The sequence below is a fragment of the Nicotiana sylvestris genome, chromosome 8, assembly GCF_000393655.2.
Source record: "Nicotiana sylvestris chromosome 8, ASM39365v2, whole genome shotgun sequence".
Lineage (NCBI taxonomy): Eukaryota > Viridiplantae > Streptophyta > Magnoliopsida > Solanales > Solanaceae > Nicotiana > Nicotiana sylvestris.
The window spans coordinates 205459761-205477600 of record NC_091064.1 but is presented as its reverse complement, the minus strand read 5'-3'; the positions used below and the strand labels follow the sequence as shown (position 1 = coordinate 205477600).

At 33.7% G+C, this 17840-nt stretch overlaps 2 protein-coding genes and 1 non-coding gene across 3 annotated transcripts; 2 read left to right on the top strand and 1 right to left on the bottom strand.

The window, feature by feature from the left end:
- Positions 1-5075: 5075 nt before the first annotated feature.
- On the bottom strand, positions 5076-7120 carry LOC138876274 (uncharacterized). Its single transcript, XM_070155183.1, has 5 exons — positions 6812-7120; positions 6401-6715; positions 6168-6293; positions 5503-6088; positions 5076-5212 (listed from the first exon to the last, which is right to left on the bottom strand). The coding sequence occupies exons 1-5, from the start codon at positions 7118-7120 to the stop codon at positions 5076-5078; spliced, it is 1473 nt and encodes a 490-aa protein (XP_070011284.1).
- Positions 7121-9885: 2765 nt separating this feature from the next.
- Positions 9886-12144, top strand: LOC104248202 (probable xyloglucan galactosyltransferase GT19). The gene has a single exon (XM_009804416.2). It carries the CDS (start codon positions 10484-10486, stop codon positions 11816-11818), a length of 1335 nt encoding a protein of 444 aa, XP_009802718.1. The 5' UTR covers positions 9886-10483; the 3' UTR covers positions 11819-12144.
- Positions 12145-13488: 1344 nt separating this feature from the next.
- On the top strand, positions 13489-13559 carry TRNAG-GCC (transfer RNA glycine (anticodon GCC)). Its single transcript has one exon. It is a non-coding gene; the product is annotated as a tRNA-Gly (tRNA).
- Positions 13560-17840: the final 4281 nt, after the last annotated feature.

Below are 17840 nucleotides of genomic sequence, written 5' to 3'. Positions count from 1 at the left end.
TTAGTAAAAAGAAAAGTGTTGCAATTTCTTTGGATGCTGCTGTATTTTTTTAACCGCGTGAACAGTAACCGCACGTGAACAGTAACCGCACGCGTGAATAGTACTTCCGAAAAATTCTGGGCACTAAGTTTATAAAATACTTCATCCGCGATTTTGGGTCATTTTTCCTCCATGGTTGATCATTTTGAGAGCTTCTTGGTGGAGATTAAAGAGGGATTCAAGGGGGCACGACTTGAGGTAAGTTTCTTGGACTTGGAACTCGTTTTTATTGTGAATTCCACCTAGAGATTTATGAAATATAAACCTACAAATCAAGAACTAGGGCTTGAATTTTGAAACCAAACAATTAGGATTTGATGGGTCATTTGAACTCGGATTTGGGAGTTCTTGGTATGTATAGACTCATGGAGAGACAAGAAATCCGGTGATGGTAATTTTCTGAGTTTTTGAGACGTGTGCCCGGGGCTCGGGTTTTGTCAAATTCGTGAATTTTGATATTTTTTGAATGCTTTCGATTGGGTATTGTCTCTTTAGCATAATGTGACGTATTCGTTGTGATTTTGGGCAGATTCGTTGCACGAGGAGGATAATTTGAGAGGCAAAGGCATAGCGAGCTAGACTTTGACCGTCTTGAGGTGAGTAATTGATGTAAATGATGTCCTGAGGGTTTGAAACCCCGGAATTTCACATCGTAACGCTATATTGAGGTGACTTGCACGCCGGATAACGGGCGTGGGGTAGAGCACCATTGGGGATTGTGACTTGGTCCGTCCCGAGAGATGTTTGTACCATGTTTTCTACTTGAAATAAATTGAGAATAATCCTTACTTAGATTTAATTGTTACATTTGGGCTTCTTGCCAATTATTTGAATCCTTCAGGGATTGATATCACTGCTTTCGCATATTTTACATATCATTTGAACTTAATCCAAGGTTTTAAATACTGTTTTGCAAACTCAGCCATCTTTCTAAGATTTAAAAACTTAAATGATATTTTTAAATGATATTTCGGGCTGAGAACTACTGTTTTACAAATGCCCAAGGGGCTTATGATGGTTTCTGGACTGAGCATAAATCGGGTTGCGCGCCGCAGCAGTATTACATTGATATTGAGGTCGAGAGCCTGGTTGAGTACATTGATATTGAGGCCAAGAGTCTGGTTGATTATACTGAGATTGATATGAGGCTGAGGTCCTAGATTTGATGCCACGATATGGCTTGATATTGCGCTTGGGCTATAGGAGCCCCTCCGGAGTCTGTACACACCCCCAGTGAGCGCCGTCGACGATAAATAAATGGATGGCTCGGGCTGCACGCCGCAGTGGGTACTAGAGTGTACCATCATATGCATTGCATTGCACTCATGCATTTGTTTTTATCGGTTATACCTGTCTCAGTATTTGGTACTCTGATTTAATTGACTTGTTGCTTCACTATTTGTTGTTCTAAACTGCCAGTTATAGTTTACTTTGTATTTTTCCATGATTTCTTATTCTCAGCCTTTATTTATGTTTATTACTCACTGGGTCGGAGTACTCACATTACTCCCTGCACCTTGCGTGCAGATCCAGGTACACCACAGGCTGAGTGAGGATTTGTTTAGCTGAACAGCAGTATCCGGGAGTATTGAGGTAGTTGCATGGCATTCGCAGCCTTGATCTCTCCCCTCTATCTCTATCTTTTATTCTGCATTTTTCCTAGACATACTTGTAATAGGTGGATATTCTGTATTAGAGGCTCATATTCGTGACACCGGATTCTATTGGGCTATGGTGTGGTATTTTAATTGAACTTCCGCAGATTTTATTATTAATTATACACTTGAATGAAATGACTTAGTAAATTCTCTGTGATATTTATCTATAATCTGAATAAGAATTTGGGATAATGTTGTTGAATGGTCGGGCTTGCCTAGCAGTGTGTTGGGCGCCATCATGACCGGGGTTGGGGTCGTGACAAGAGTGCACCTAATCAATTTAATATCTATAAATGCTGAAGAGATTGTTAACTGTTTTTTGTTCAGAGAACTTGAATGTAACAAGATAAGTAGTTGGCAAAACAAGTAAGAGGTAAATGCTGATAAACTTCAGCTCGTGATAAGCTGAAGTTCTTGTGTTGGATTCAATAGTTTTTGTCGTACAACTTTTTCAAGATATTTCAGCCCAATGTGCTGAAGTTTTTTAGTGTATTTCTAAAAACTTCAGCTCTTGATAAGCTGAAGTTTTTGTTTTGGATTCAATAGTTTTTGTCGTAAAGCTTTTTAAAAAAAACTTCAGCCCAATGTACTGAAGTTATTTAGTGTATTTCTAAAAATTTCAGCTCTTGATAAGCTGAAGTTTTTGTGTTGGATTCAATAGTTTTTTCGCACAGCTTTTTCAAAAAAACTTCAGCTCAACGTGCTGAAGGTTTTTAGTGTATTTCTAAAAACTTCAGCATTTGATAAGCTGAAGTTTTTGTCCTTCAGTCGACACTTTTGTTATGACTTTTAACCAAAACTTAAGCTTAAAAAGCAGAAGTCATTTACTTCATGCTTAAGTTTTTTCAACAAAAATGTACTTAAAATTCATAATAAAAGACACAAACATATTTGTATGAACAAAAGTGAAATAAAAAATACTTAATGTATATTCAAAAAATATAAATTATGTGCAACCAATCCTCTAATCAAAAAATTCACACACAGTCTTTTCATAAATCTCCATAATCATGTCCTTGTTGTTCTTCTGCAGTTTCATAGCCGCTATCTTTTTTCACTTTCCATGATCCCAAAGATTGGCAGCCAATTCTCTCCTGAAGGTCAATGACTGACTTTGATCGAAATTGAAGATATCTTCTTTATTCAACCCAATATCAATTAACTTAAGAGCAAATAAACCACAATCAACACTACAAAAAGAACATGAAAAACAGTTAACACAAGGGCAAAAAATAATAAACATAAGATGCATGGTAAAACATAATGTGAAACACGTACTTGTTAGTCTGCTGCGGTGAGTTCATCCACTTAATTTGAAATTTTTCCACAGGACTATCCCCATAAAATTTATTGTGTGCCCCAAATTCCAAGTATTTGAGACAGTGTGGGATCAACCGGGCATAATTTCTGACATGTTCAACCGCACGCTCATATGTTACACTGCCCATGGAATCATACACATATATAATTTTATCTTTAAAGTCCAGAATTCCAAAAAAGTAGTGCGTAGATCTCTGGCCCGTCATTGGCTTAAGTCGAAATGGAAAGAATACTTTTCTGGAAGATGCTTATGAGATACCACAGGAAAGGTCGAGGCCTTTTACGTAGTTGGCCACCTTTTCATTCGTTGATTCTTCCTCAAACCAACTAAAGTTCGTAAGTGGCTGAATAACCGCTTCTTCTTCTTTTTCTTGAGCCTGTTGTTTGGATATCTGCTTTCTCTTTGATTTGCTCTTTTTTTATCCTCCATTCTCTTTTGCTTCCTTTTTCTAATTTTATCCATCTGTTCTTCTGAAGGATGAATGCCAGCCAGCTTAGTCATATACTGATCAAAAATTAAATCTGTTACTGCAAATCTTGATTTTGGATAAGCTGGAAGGTGATAACAATATTTTTTGTGCAAGTAATATACGCCCACATCCATATGCTGCAAATGAACAACAACAAATGATAACATGTGAAAAAACTACAAACAACATGACAAAAACTTAAGCATATTCAGTTTGAAGTGTTAGAAAATAATCTAAAAAACTTCAACATGTTTGATTTAAAAGTTTTGAAAAAAACTAGAGAATGCATGTCAAAAACTTCAGCACGGTTAGGCTAAAGTTTTAGCAAATAAGCTAAAAAACTTCAGCATTTTAGTATGAATAAAGCTGGAGTTTTCCAAATTACAGTACAAAAACTTTACTATAAAAAATAAGCTGAAGTTTTGGGAAATACAGTTGAAAACCAATTCAAAAAACAAACTTAATAACTTACTTCATCCGCAAGATCAGAGTTAGAATCCATAAGCTCGGTAAAGAATGATTTTCGAATATCAATTCCAACTAATCTGAATGGATTGGAATCATATTCACTGGCATCCATCTCCAACCACTCTATAAATCTTTGCATCAATCCACTGTCTTGATTAACATAATGGAAGGGACACCTTCGTATATTCTTTCCTACTTTCCAATCTTGCCCCCTTTCCTTTCATATATGAACTACGTAAGGAAATCTCAACCAAATACTCTCCATACAAATCATTTTCCCTTCTTTTTTTATAGTTTTCCTTTTGCTTGCTCTTCCTGCTGTTCCATCACAACTAACTGATGTTGTTCACCAGCAGGGGGAGAAACCACAGTCATAGTGGCAGATACTTGACCAACTCTCTGCTGTTCGCGACGTTCTTTTCTCTCTTCACGAACAACAACAGCAGCAGAATTACCTTCTGAATCAGTCCCTTGTGTACTACCAAGTGAAAATGAACATAAATTGAAGTTGGGGATATCACTGGTGTCACACATAGGAGAACTAGAAATCTTCCATCTCTTAGGATTTGGAAGAAGTTACGATGCATCAGATGTTATCTGCAAAAGCAAGGAAAATATAAACATAAATAAAACTGATACAAAACACACATTAGGCAAAAAAAAACAGCTTGTAATCGAATTGCAGAAAATAACTATCTGGTCTAAGTGTTGAGACACAGATGGTGTTTGCATTCCAACAGTCCATTTCCTTTACCTTCAGATATGCCTGTATCTTCATGCGAAAAAAATAAAAAAAATATAAATAATACTGACTAAATTTTATAAAATAATACCAACACACTTCACACCTGTCTGTGAGCCAACAGGTGTGAATAAATGTATTTCTCCTTTTTGATATAGCTGCATAAGTTCACCAAATTCTTTTTGAGCTGCCTCGAGTCTTTCTGAAAAATCATTCAAAAATATAACAAAGAAAATAAAATATGTAAAGTTTCAAACTGTAAAAAAATATACTTCGATCAAATGTAATAAATTCATGATCTATAGAATACCTTGACGTTTGTCTTCCGCTGTGGTTTCCCTAGGCTACATGCCTTTATCGATATCAGCATTTCCAGCTTCATTCAATTGTGCACAAACATCGAGGAGCATTGGAGTTCTGTGGAAGGTTTTTCTCAATTCTACCTTCATTTAATTCAGCATCATCAGAGACTTTTTGAGTTGTGTCAATTGAAGCACAACTAGTTTCAACTTCCACTGCATATTCATAAAGAGGGGGAATAGATCAACTAGTTTTTATATATATATAACATAGTAAAAATTTATACCTGTAGTGAAAATTTCACTACAGGACATTATCAAAAAGATCAGTTAAAACTTCAATCTCTAAGAAGGCTGAAGTTCGACAGTTACAAAAACAAAAACTTCAGCTCTAGAGCTGAAGTTCGACAGTTACAAAACAAAATCTTCAGCTGAAGTTTTGTTTCATGTTTTGTGTTTTTTTGTTATATATTTTTATGAACTATTATAAACTTCACACTTTATACCTGTAGTAATAATTTTCTGCGTATCACCACCTAAAATTTCCTTGCAAATAGCTAGTGCTCCATCAAACAAATTGCCCTGTCCAATATCGCTTTCCAAAGAGCAACTCGATGCATGTTTTTCAGTACCAACAACTTGATCATCTGCACCTTGTTGTTGAACATGTTCATCGTATTCAACAATCGCTTCCTTACGTGTAGCATTATCATCTGCGACTTTACGCGATGGATCATGAGCAACATGTTCTTCAACTTGATTATCTGCATATTGCTTGCTTCCAACATTCTCAGTTGCTAACTGTTCTTCATCATTTCCATCTTTGCTCAATATATTAGCACTGGATCGTTCCTCTTCAACTTGTTTCTTAACATGTTGATCGCCTTCAAAAGCCGCTTCCTCACGTGTAGCATTTACATCTGCGACTTTATCTGATGCATCATCAACAACATTAATATTCAATGGATGTTTGTAACAGTTGATCACCCTATCATATTCTCGATGGTTACTCAAATAAAAATTGCCATCGTCCATTTCATTTGATTTGTTGACAATCTTAAACAACTGTTCAAACTTCTCATCGAAATATTCCTAGAAAAAAAATTACTAATAATGATTAATCTGAATAACATCAGCAGAAATAAAAAGACTTCTCTATAAATTAGCTTACCTTCACTTTTACAAAAACCGCATCAACAATAGCAGATCGCTCATCCTTTTTAAACTTATCGAAAACTTCGTTCACGATCATGCTTCTTTCTTTTTCTGCATGCCTTTGAACCTCCATCGTTAACCTCTAGAATAGACACACAACAAAAATTCAGATATAGAAGAAAACTTCAGATAAAAAACATTTTGTACTTTTACAAAAATAAAACCAAAAAACTTCAGATCAAAACTTACAGAACATATTGTCTCAAGTAATTCATTGTCATCAAAGTCAGATGTAGAACGACTCTGGGTACGAGATGATTCGCTAATAAAAGGAGATCGATTCGGTTCTTTTGATCGACTCCGACTACGTGGTGATTCACCAATGACAGGAGTTCGATTCGCTTCTTTTGATCGAGTCAGAGTACGTGGTGATTCACCAGTTGAAGGAACTGTATTAACTACCTTTGAACGAATCCTGCTGCATGGTAATTGTCCAATTAAAAGCATTGAATTCAATTCCTCTTCTGTATGAATTATATCCAATATCTTATAGTCGCGATATCTCTGTTTAATACAAAAAAGTATATTATGAGGAGAAAAAAACTAATACATCAACATATTAACACAAAGACAAAAAAAAGTAACTTACTTCATAAGTACTGAACATATGATAAAGTTCAAGAAATTTAGGCTCTCCCACACATACATAACGTAACATCCTGGGAACCTCAGGGTATCAAGGTACTCATCCTCTCTTATATACTTCTCCCGAATATTTGGAAAGCGCTCATAGAACCAAGCACATAACGGATATGGAAATCCACCAAGTTTATACTCAGTTGTATGTAATTTGTTCTGCTTGTCCAATGCATGTTTCAGTGAATAAATGAGCTTCTCATAAGCCACATTACCCCAAGGATATTCAACACAAACCTTATCATCTTCAACAATAGATGCATACTCCTCCATTACAGATGACTCGGTATTTTTCCCAAATAAAATAGACTCTACAACAAGAATTTCCATAAGCTTAACAACATCATCATCACTCTCGTATATGTGTACGTGATTCACAACATTCTTTGGAATTTTATTGCAAGTCATAAAACTTCAAATATCCTTCAAAGTCACACCCTTGGACTTACCAAAATACCGCTTCAGAATATTGCTCTCTCGATTAATTGATTTTTCAATATTATGTGTTGTGATCCGCAAACCACACATAATGTGAAAGTCTTCAAGAGTGAAGAAAACATCATGACCAAAAATCTTGAAACTAAGTCTCGATCATTGGTGAATATTCGAGAAAGACACAGACAATGAACCAACTTCATGCTGCATTGAAAATTCTCCATAGCCATAATGTATCGAAATGTACCATTATTAAGCTTATCCCGTTGTGTAGGAGTCAAGAAAGTTGCAATTAATTTCTTCAAATCATGGTTCCCCTTCCCGTAACCCTTAGAGTTAAACCAATCTCCAAACTCAAAATATCTTTGCCCTGGTCTTGTAGGTGGAGGAGCAGGGACATAAAGACCTGGGGGTATTATAGGTTATCTAGGTGCTTTAGGTGCTTTGCCTACTTTAGCTGCATTAGGATCTTTAGATGCTTTTGGAGCCATCTATTCAAAAAAAAGTAAAAGATACAAAAAATAACATCAGGACATTATCAAAAAGATCAGTTAAAACTTCAATACCTAAGAAGACTGAAGTTCGACAGTTACAAAGACAAAAACTTCAGCCCTAGGGCTGAAGTTCGACAGTTATAACACAAAAACTTCAACTCTAGAGCTGAAGTTCGACAGTTATAAAATAAGAACTTCAGCTCTAGAGCTGAAGTTTGCTAGTAACAAACACAAAAACTTCAGCTCCTTAAGCTGGACTTCACCAGTTACAAACACAAAAACTTCAGCTCCTAAAGCTGAACTTCACCAGTTACAAACACAAAACATTCAGCAAAAAAATATGTTGTAGTTTTTACAAAAAACAAAACACAAATTCAAATCCAAAAATAATGCCAAAACATGAAAAAAAACTTCAGCTCCTATCTAAGGTATCATTGAACTATTATAAAACAAATAATAGTTCAGCTCCTAAATAGTATCATCTATTTAACTCTCAAAATTTTTAAAAATTTGGACGTCTAATCACAGAAGAATTTATAGAATTTTCATCAACAACATAAACAATCGTTCAAAAAACCTAAAAACACAATCGTAAAAGTAAAACTAATGCACTTATCAAACTAAACCCATGACTATCAAAACCAAAACCAGAAATTAAATCGTAAAATAAAACCCAGAAAGTTAATGCAATGTACCTGTGATTAAATCGTAATGTGGGAACAACGATAACTAGCAGTTGAAAAATCAAAACAACAACGCGAATAACAATGTGATTTCAGAAAAGAACAAATCAAAAAAAGCGAATAACGGGAGAGAGACAAAGACAGTAGAAGACTACCGTATACTTGGAGAGAAAGTAGTCTTTTAATAAAGAAGGGCAAAATAGTCTTTTCAAATGGCTTTTAACAAAAAAAATAGGTACGTGTGCAAATAAAAAGACAAAACGGCTACAAGTTAAAAAGGGGCGCCCAAGTACAATTTTTACAATTAAAATGGATTAACAAAAAGAAGTCCATGTTAAATGTCTGAACTAATTCTCAGTTCCCTAAACTATTAAATTCTGTTGTCGGTGGGAAAATTGAGAAAATATTTAATTGAAGTTGTAAACACGCACAAGACGACAACATGATGAGGAGGAATACCTTGGTCAAAAACCAACCATGCATGTGAACATTATCGTATCCATTAAAGCGTACTTTAATAAAACAAAGTTGTTACTTACTCCATAAAAAAAATAAAATTACCAGCAAGCTCTCAAATCTCCCACTTTAACCAAATTCCTAACTATTAACTACTCAGTTACTCAATTCTGAAGTGAATATTTTATTTTTACGTGGCACATCTATTCATGTGAAAGTAAAAAATAAAATGCTTGAACTAAAGGATAATCGGATAAGTAATGGAAAAATATTTGAAATGAAATTTGGAAACTGGAAAATTCAAATTTACAAAGTAATACTAGTATATGATTAACTGTCTATTCGAAAGAAGAATAATGAATTGGCATTTACAAGAATAAAAATACAAATATTCAATCTAGGATACATGTAGCGATTAAGTCTCAATAATTAAATCTAGGCTAAGATTTCGCTATTTGTGATAGTTTATTGAAAAGCTTAACTGTGTGAAGCTCTTCAAATCTTTTTATTAATTTGTTTTTCCGGCTGAATGCACTTATCTAAAATTCTTTGAGAACAACCAAAAACACAGAAAATTTTAAGAAAAAAATATAACTATATATAGCTCCCGTTTGACTATAATTTTTTTAACACTTTTTTTTCAAAAAAGAAAAATTAAAAATATTGTTTGGCTATAAAAAGTTACTAGTTTTGGACAGTTTTTGAAAATGAATTTTCAAATTTCAAAATGTAGTTTAGGCTAGTTTTGCAAAATTCAAACTCACAAAACTTCAATTTCAATGAAGTAAAATGTATGTGTCAAAATAAAATATCAACTTTCAAAAATTATTTTTCATCTCATTTCGATTTTTTTAAGTTTCAACTAGATTTATAACCAAACGCTAGCTTCAAATATATTTTGGGTGCTTTCCAAAAAAAATTTAAAAATAATAACACTTTCATTTGGATAGAAGTACATGCAAAATTTCTATATTGAGATAGCTTCCATTTATTTCTGTTCAGACTGTTCCAAGTTCTAACTCTATCACAGCAGGGTTGAAAAAAAGAAAAAGCTCCATTAAAGCAGAGGATTTTTTCCATAGAGTGAGAGAGCTGTAACTGTTGTCTACGTATTGGTGGCGCACTATCAGATTTCTGTCCGCTATTTCCTCAAGACTTGGTCTCCTCCTTAACTAACTGCCATCTGGTTTTATCTCTCTGATCTCATTTTCCACCATTTTCATTCACCTCATCTTCTTTTTCTTGCAAATCTGTCCATTAATTTCAATTCCACTGCCACATCCCATTTCCAGATATTTATCTTCTGCTTAAGGTTGGTTTTTGTTCCTCTAGGCTTTTTTCCAGTTCTTGAATGAGCATCATCTCATATTTTGTTCATGCTTTTTCATTTCTGAGAATGTGAACTCAACCCCATCTTCTCTTTTTTCCTTTCAATTCAAGATTTAGAATTTAATTTTGAATTTTTGTTTTCTGATGTTTTGATTTGATTGACTTACCTTCGCCATCCACCGACAGTTCCAGAGAGATAAAAATAGCATCTTTTTCCCTTTTGTAACCATTTCAAGAAAATGCCACCACTAATAACCACAAATTTCATTACCCTTTTCCTAATTGTGATTTTCATCTTCACCTTCTCAGCCAATTCCCAAGATTCTGATCTTGAGACTGATTGCACAAACAAATGGATCCATATTAGACACTTACCACCTCAATTCAACCTTGACTTGTTATCAAATTGCTCTGAATATCCGTTGTTTGATAATTTCTGCCCTTATTTACCAAACCATGGTCTTGGCCAAAAAACTCACAACAAATCACACAGCTGGTATAGGACTGACCCTTTTATGCTTGAGCTTGTGTTTCATCGTAGGATGCTTGAATACCCTTGTCTAACTTCTGATCCTAGTCATGCTAATGCCATTTATGTTCCTTACTATGGTGGAATTGATAGCCTTAAGTACTTATTTGGTCCTGAAGTTAATTCCAGTTTTCAACATGGTCTTGATTTGTATGATTTTTTAGCACATGTTGATTCACCTAATAGTTGGAGTAGAAATTATGGTCATGACCATTTTTTGGTCATGGCAAGACCTGCTTGGGATTTTAGTCAACCTTTGTATAATGATCCTATTGTTTTTGGTACTTCATTTCTTGAATTGCCGGAGTTTTACAATGTTACTGCATTGACTCTTGAAGGTAGAGCTTATCCTTGGCAAGAACAAGCTATTCCTTATCCCACTTCATTTCATCCTCCAAATTTAGCATTTTTTGAATCTTGGGTTAATAGGGTAAGGAGGTCTAGGAGGAATACATTGATGTTGTTTGCTGGTGGTGGTGGAATTTCAGCTAATCCTAATATTAGGAGAAGTATTAGACTTGAGTGTGAGAATGTGACAAGTATGAGTGCTAATGGCACTGGCTACCAAAAGTTATGTGAATTTGTGGATTGTTCTAATGGGATTTGTGAACATGATCCTATTAGGTTTATGAAGCCAATGTTGCAAGCTAGCTTTTGTTTGCAACCTCCGGGGGATACACCGAGTAGACGATCAACGTTTGATGGGATTCTTGCGGGGTGCATTCCTGTATTCTTCGAAGATTTGTCCGCGAAAAAGCAGTATGGTTGGCATTTGCCAGAGGAGAAGTATGAAGAATTTGCAGTCACTATACCTAAAGAAGATGTTGTGTTTAAGGGGTTGAAAGTTTTTGATGTTTTAACCAGTATACCAAGAGCTCAAGTTAGGAGAATGAGAGAAAAGGTTTTGGAAATGATACCTAGAGTTATGTATAGAAAGCATGGAAGTTCACTGGGTTTGAGGAGTAAAAAGGATGCCTTTGATATTGCAATAGAGGGCACTTTGGAAAGAATCAAGTCTAGGCTTCAAGAAGTAGCAGCTCAATAATTATTATCCTTGGTGAGCCTTGGCGTAACTGGTAAAGTTGCTGTCGTGTGATCAGGAGGTCATGGGTTTGAGCCGTGAAAACAACATCTTACAGAAATGCAGGGTAAGACTGCGTACAATAGACCCTTCTGGTCCGGCCCTTCCCTGAACCCCGCACATAGCGAGAGCTTAGTGCACCGGGCTGCTCTTTTTTTGTTCTATTCTATCTCTTGTTGTTCTTCTTGGTTGTTACTACTATTATTTATACCTCACCAAGGGTGTAGAGATAATTTTGTATTTCATATTTCCACTGATAATGAATAAATGTAAAGTCATTTATCAGAAAATCTTGGTTACCATACTTCTAAATTCTAATGCTATTAATTTGCTTGTCATTGTCAATTATACAGCAAAAAACCAAAAGATTCAGACAACGTATACAACAATCATGTACCAGAACCTAGCTTCTCATGCAAATGAACTTCAGAATCTAACTGAATATGCTAATAGAATCCATCTAACAATGGTGAAATTAACTGGTTTAAAGAAGGTCTAATCAGTGAATAAAGCTAATGGTAAAGGGAGTATGTTTTAGGCCATGTTAAAAGGGAATCAGTAGCATTCTGATAAATATGTACAACAACAAATCTAGTGTAATCCCACAAGTGGGGTCTGGAGAGGGGAGAGAGTAGTGTGTACGCAGACCTTACCCCTACTTTTAATAGGCAGGGAGGCTGTTTCCGATAGACCATCGGCTTAGCAAGGAGCAACAACAAGCAAATCAATCAGAAAATCGAAGCGAACATACATGACTAACTTTAAGTACTGCAGTCTGATAAATCTGTGTTCTTGCAATACTGAACCTCTTGTTTTACCTGCTCAGAATAATCTCATTAGGATGGAATAATTTGCCACACTTCTAGAAGTTTCAGTATTTTCCACCAATCATACCCTCAAAGTTGAAAGAAGTTATCTATTAGAGAACTTAGAATGAGCATTTCTGTTGTTATTCAAGGCATAACAGAGCTACCAATGATGCATGAGTAAAACTTCAAATGTAACCGTCTTTACCATTTATGTATCTTGTATAAAATAGCTAGAAATCACAATATGAAAACTCACTTATAAAAGAAAATCATCATACGAATACTTAAATCATGGTAAAAGTTAGGCCAAATAACACACTGGGCTTTAAAAAAATCGAAGAATTAGCTATAAAAGATGCAAACTGAAAGGCTTACATGTTCCTCAATGAAGAATCATCAAGAGTATCAAGTCATTTCCAAATTTAGCAGGTGCAGTGAACACAAAATGTCACAGATTTTCTACAGTTAAAATGCCACATATATAACTTTCATTGATAATGAATGGCATTAGTGTGGAGTGCATGCCTCAAGATTACCTGTTGAATTTTTATAGAAAAGAACGAGCTATGACAATTGTGAATTCCTGCTAATGTGGTAAAGTCTGTTATTATTAGATAGTGAAACTCTACCTCGCGCCACAGACCTAAATTCGATTGGCTCAGGAAGTCAGGTTAAGCATTGATTGTTACAGGAGATGAGAAAGAATTCAATCACAAGTAAATTCCATTGAATTAAACTTGTATGTCTGATATAAAACAAATTAAGATGCATCCAGACTAAATCCACTAGTAATTAAAATTTTGTAGGAGCCATGTTAGGCAAAAAGCACCAGTGGTCTAGTGGTAGAATAGTACCCTGCCACGGTACAGACCCGGGTTCGATTCCCGGCTGGTGCATTCTTTTTGATGTTCTTAATGATTTTCTTTTTTCAAACCAATGGACATAGTTCGCTGACATGAAAATGAGAGACCAAATCAATTACGGGGAAGAATTCGTCTATTTTGTCCATTTGGTTCTTTTCTAAACATTTGCTCTCCTCATTCTTTCATAGTCTTCCAATGCCATATGTGTGTGTATATATATATATATATATATATATATATATTCTCTTTTTGTTTCAAATAATAGTTCCAGCTATTATTACAATCTGCCTTCTAATATATGGAATAATTTTTGAAACTACTAAAGTATGGGAGAAAACTCTTCTACAAATAAAGTTTACTTTTATCTATGTTAACCTGATTTTTTCCCCTTCCTTTTTTGAGTGATCGTCAAATTGTAACTGAATTAATGTAGTTTGACAAATTGTGATTTAGTTATAATTGATTATGGAGGTTTAAAGCAACTATAAATTGTGTCAGAACTGTTTAGTCTACAAATAATGAACTATAGTTGAACATTTATTTTCAGCCAAAAATTTCATGCTTCATTTGTCAAACCTATTAAAAAAAAAAATAGTCTGGATGCCAGCCTGACTACTAGGGGACCATTCTTGTAAGCTGTAAAAACCTGATATTTATTGCTACTCCATTGTGTTTCTGGAAAAAATCACTTAAGAATAGCATTAACATTTAACACTTTAGGACCACTTATATTAGATTGCTTTTTTTTTTGTTTTGTTAAAAGTAAAAGAAAAAAATAAGTTAAATGCATGAGAGTGTAAAGACTTTCATACTAACTGTGTATTTCATCAATTGTAACAATGTAATTCTAAATGATTTAAAGAAATCTAATAATAGTGTAACATGATTAACGTATAAAAATTAAGGCTCTCTCTTTCATGCATATTTAATTATACAACTTGGCATCTGGCAGTGCCACTCTGAAATTGCGAGACATGCCAATTTTACTCGGGAATTAATCCATTTGCAATCAAAAGTCAAATATAGTGTCTGAATTTTTAATTGATCAACAAAACTATACTTAAAGTTTGTACTGTAGTTTTCAAGTTAATGTCCATTATATCGAGTTTTTCGTACCTTGGATCCCGATGCAAAACTTACCAACTTTTCTCAGCTTACTTAATCATTCTAATTACATACTATGACTCCATTTTATTCAGATTTTTTTTTTCTTTTTATATATAAGGGATTCGACTTGATAACAATGATCAATTTATTTTTTTCTAAATTAACTTTGGCTCTCTATACATAATTCATTTTCAAACGTAACATATTTTGATTGAGGCAACTAATTAACAATATAGTAGCCGTTTGGACGTAAAATTATAATTTTTGAAAAAGTAATTTTTGGAATTAAGTTGAAAATTAGTATTTGAAATTTGAAATTATATTTGGATATACATTTTACTAAAAAAAATATTGCAAATTTGTGAGTGCGAAAAAGGTTTTTCTGAAATTTTTAAAAAAGTGGTCAAAATCACTTTTTCGAAACATAAATAATTTCATAAACACACATTTTTTTAAAAAAATTCCGAAAAACAGGAAAAAAAATTTATGGACAAACGAGTCCGTAATAGTTTCACTTAAGTAAAAAAGTTTATGAAAAACACATTGTGTCATACCGAAGAAGTGAGAACACCACTCACCACCAAAGGGAGAGTGAGTTGGTTAGATCTCACAACCATTAATCAATAATTTCGAGTTTAAGCAATAAGAATAGATAATCTTTTGATAAGGATACTTTATCTTGGCAGTAGGTTATAATTTAGTACAAATTTGAAAATAATCGAATTATTGGACTATGAATCCCTGGGGCGATGGTTCACGTTAAAAGATATAACGATGTTGCGCACTAATAGCTTTTTTCATGCACAAATAGAAATAGAATCAAAAAAGAAACACAATCTTATTAGCCTTACCGTTTTTACTTCTTTGTAGCTGAGGTAGGATTCTTTATGCGTAAAGGTCATTGCAATAATTAACACTGAACAATAACATAAGATTTTTGAAGGCAGATGAGATGAACGAAAAAGATATTATATAGTATTAGAATTCCTTACTGAAGAGCAGAAGCATCTTGTGTTCATGCAGAGCTAAGGTTCGAGGAAAAGTTGCATCTCAAAAAATATGATGCAGACAATCTATTTTGATGCAAGATTAGCGACTGATTCCGTGATTCGAATCCATTAACTTTACGATTACTCCAAAAAAAATTCAAAAAATAGTCTGATGCACGGAGTATTTTATACCAAGAGTAGTGAGGACAAAGTGCAAATATCTCGAGACGAAAAGCACATTAATTGATATATATAGAGTTGAAAAGCCAAATGAGGGAAAAGCGGAGACCCACAATTCTACTTGCTTGCTGCCACATTAGTGGGAAAGACTAATAATTGCACCAACTGGCATCCAAGTTTTTAATTGATTATGTAGACACAAATCTCAGCAACTTACTGTTACGGTAGGAGGAAGAAGCACGGATCACTTTGGGTCATAGTTTGGGCAAATTAGAAATTTGAATTTTTTGGATTTTTTGGATTACGGATTTAATTTTTAAAATTTTTGGATATTAAATTTAGTACTTCGGATTTTTGGATATCCGAAATTCAAAATTTTTATACGTTATATTTAGTCCATTATCCATAAGCCAATAATAATAAGTTCAATCTCCTACCCATTAGATATTATCTCATATATTCAATATTAATTACTAAGTTACTATTAGAATACTTTCTCTTTGGACATGATTTTACTGTTGCTACTTTTTATAGACAGTATTGATGTCTATGTTGTATTTTTTTGATAATAATTTCATTACTTGAATACTTTATTTGGATGATTGCAGCAAGAATGATGAACTTTTCAGACAATTTAATATGAGTACTTCATTTGGATATTCATTTTTTGTAAAAAGTAGAAACATATCAACTTATACGCTCAAAATCGAAAATCCATAATATCCAAACCGATTAATTCGAAACCGAACTTAAAAAATCTGATTCAATCCGATCTTATTTGGATTGGATTTGGATTGTCATTGTCATTTCTTTAATCCGAAAATCAAAAATCCAAATCAAAATTCTCATATTCAATCTGATCTATCCAAACGCCCACCCCAACGGACCACCAAAGATTTAATAGAATGATAGTAAGTATTTTTCTTTTTGTATATCGTATTTGAAGGATTGAAAATACCCCGAAAAATAATTTAGACACAAGCAAGAAATTTAGCAAAAGCTATATAGAAAAAATTTATTAAACTAGGGAGAGAACTTGGTAGGAGGCTTTTTTCACAACTCATAAACTCTTGAATCTTTCTACAGCGTAGCTACCTCTCCACAATAGAAAATATATAGTAGCATCCCTATTTATAATATAAAAAAAAAATTGACTAGAATCTAGAAAACTTATTCCTACATGATTTAGGTTGTGAATCCTAATTAGAAATAAATTAAATAAACTAGTAAATATCAAATTCTAGAAGACGTAGGAATACTACTTAATCTTGATTTAATTTCCAGCCGTATTCGAATTCTAAATAAAGAATCGTGGTAAAAGATATCTTACCTTCAAAATAAATTTTTTGAATCGAACGCAGATTAGTCGGGCCAAACAAAAAAAGGAACGAAGGAGAAGTCTGGTAGTTTCAAACTTGTATAGGGACGAAAAGGTAAATTAATTGGTCACTTTTTGCACAAGGGTCCCTCCCTAAACTGATCCGCCTCTTTTATCACACTGAACCAACAAAATCAATAGCAACTGTACTTTGCAGACACCTACAGATGCTGAACTTTTAGATATTCTTTTTAGAACAAAAATATTCTTTCTTTTTTTTTTACTTTCTATTCCAATTCCAACTTATTTTAACATTCTTTTCATTATTAGTCATGCAAAAAACTAACATCTTCTTATATATTATGTTTATTAATGACTTTCAATATAGATCTTAACAAATAGTCCTACATCATACATTATGTGATACCTTTTCCCTCTTTGACTGTTTCAAAATAATATTACATTTTCGTATTCAGAATTTAAACTTATATAATCTTATTATCCTCATTTTACACTTGGTGATGCGACTTATCCATATGAATTAAAATTTCCCTTTTTAATAAGAGAAAAAACATGGAAGGGGTGTGAAATTTTCACCACATCTCATTTATTTATTGATAGTAACAACAATTTTTTGTCGTTCACATATATTTAGCTTATCTGTCATATATCTTATTTTTAAACTTTATGTCCAATGAAATGCATTATAGTCAATCTTTT

Coding starts and splice junctions, on each gene's coding strand:
- LOC138876274 (XM_070155183.1), bottom strand. CDS start 7,120: ATGGAGGAGTATGCATCTATTGTTGAAGATGATAAGGTTTGTGTTGAA. Junction 6,716..6,811: donor TGAACTTTATCATATGTTCA/GTACTTATGAAG, acceptor TGTATTAAACAG/AGATATCGCGACTATAAGAT. Junction 5,213..5,502: donor GCAGAAAATTATTACTACAG/GTATAAAGTGTG, acceptor ATGAATATGCAG/TGGAAGTTGAAACTAGTTGT.
- LOC104248202 (XM_009804416.2), top strand. CDS start 10,484: ATGCCACCACTAATAACCACAAATTTCATTACCCTTTTCCTAATTGTG.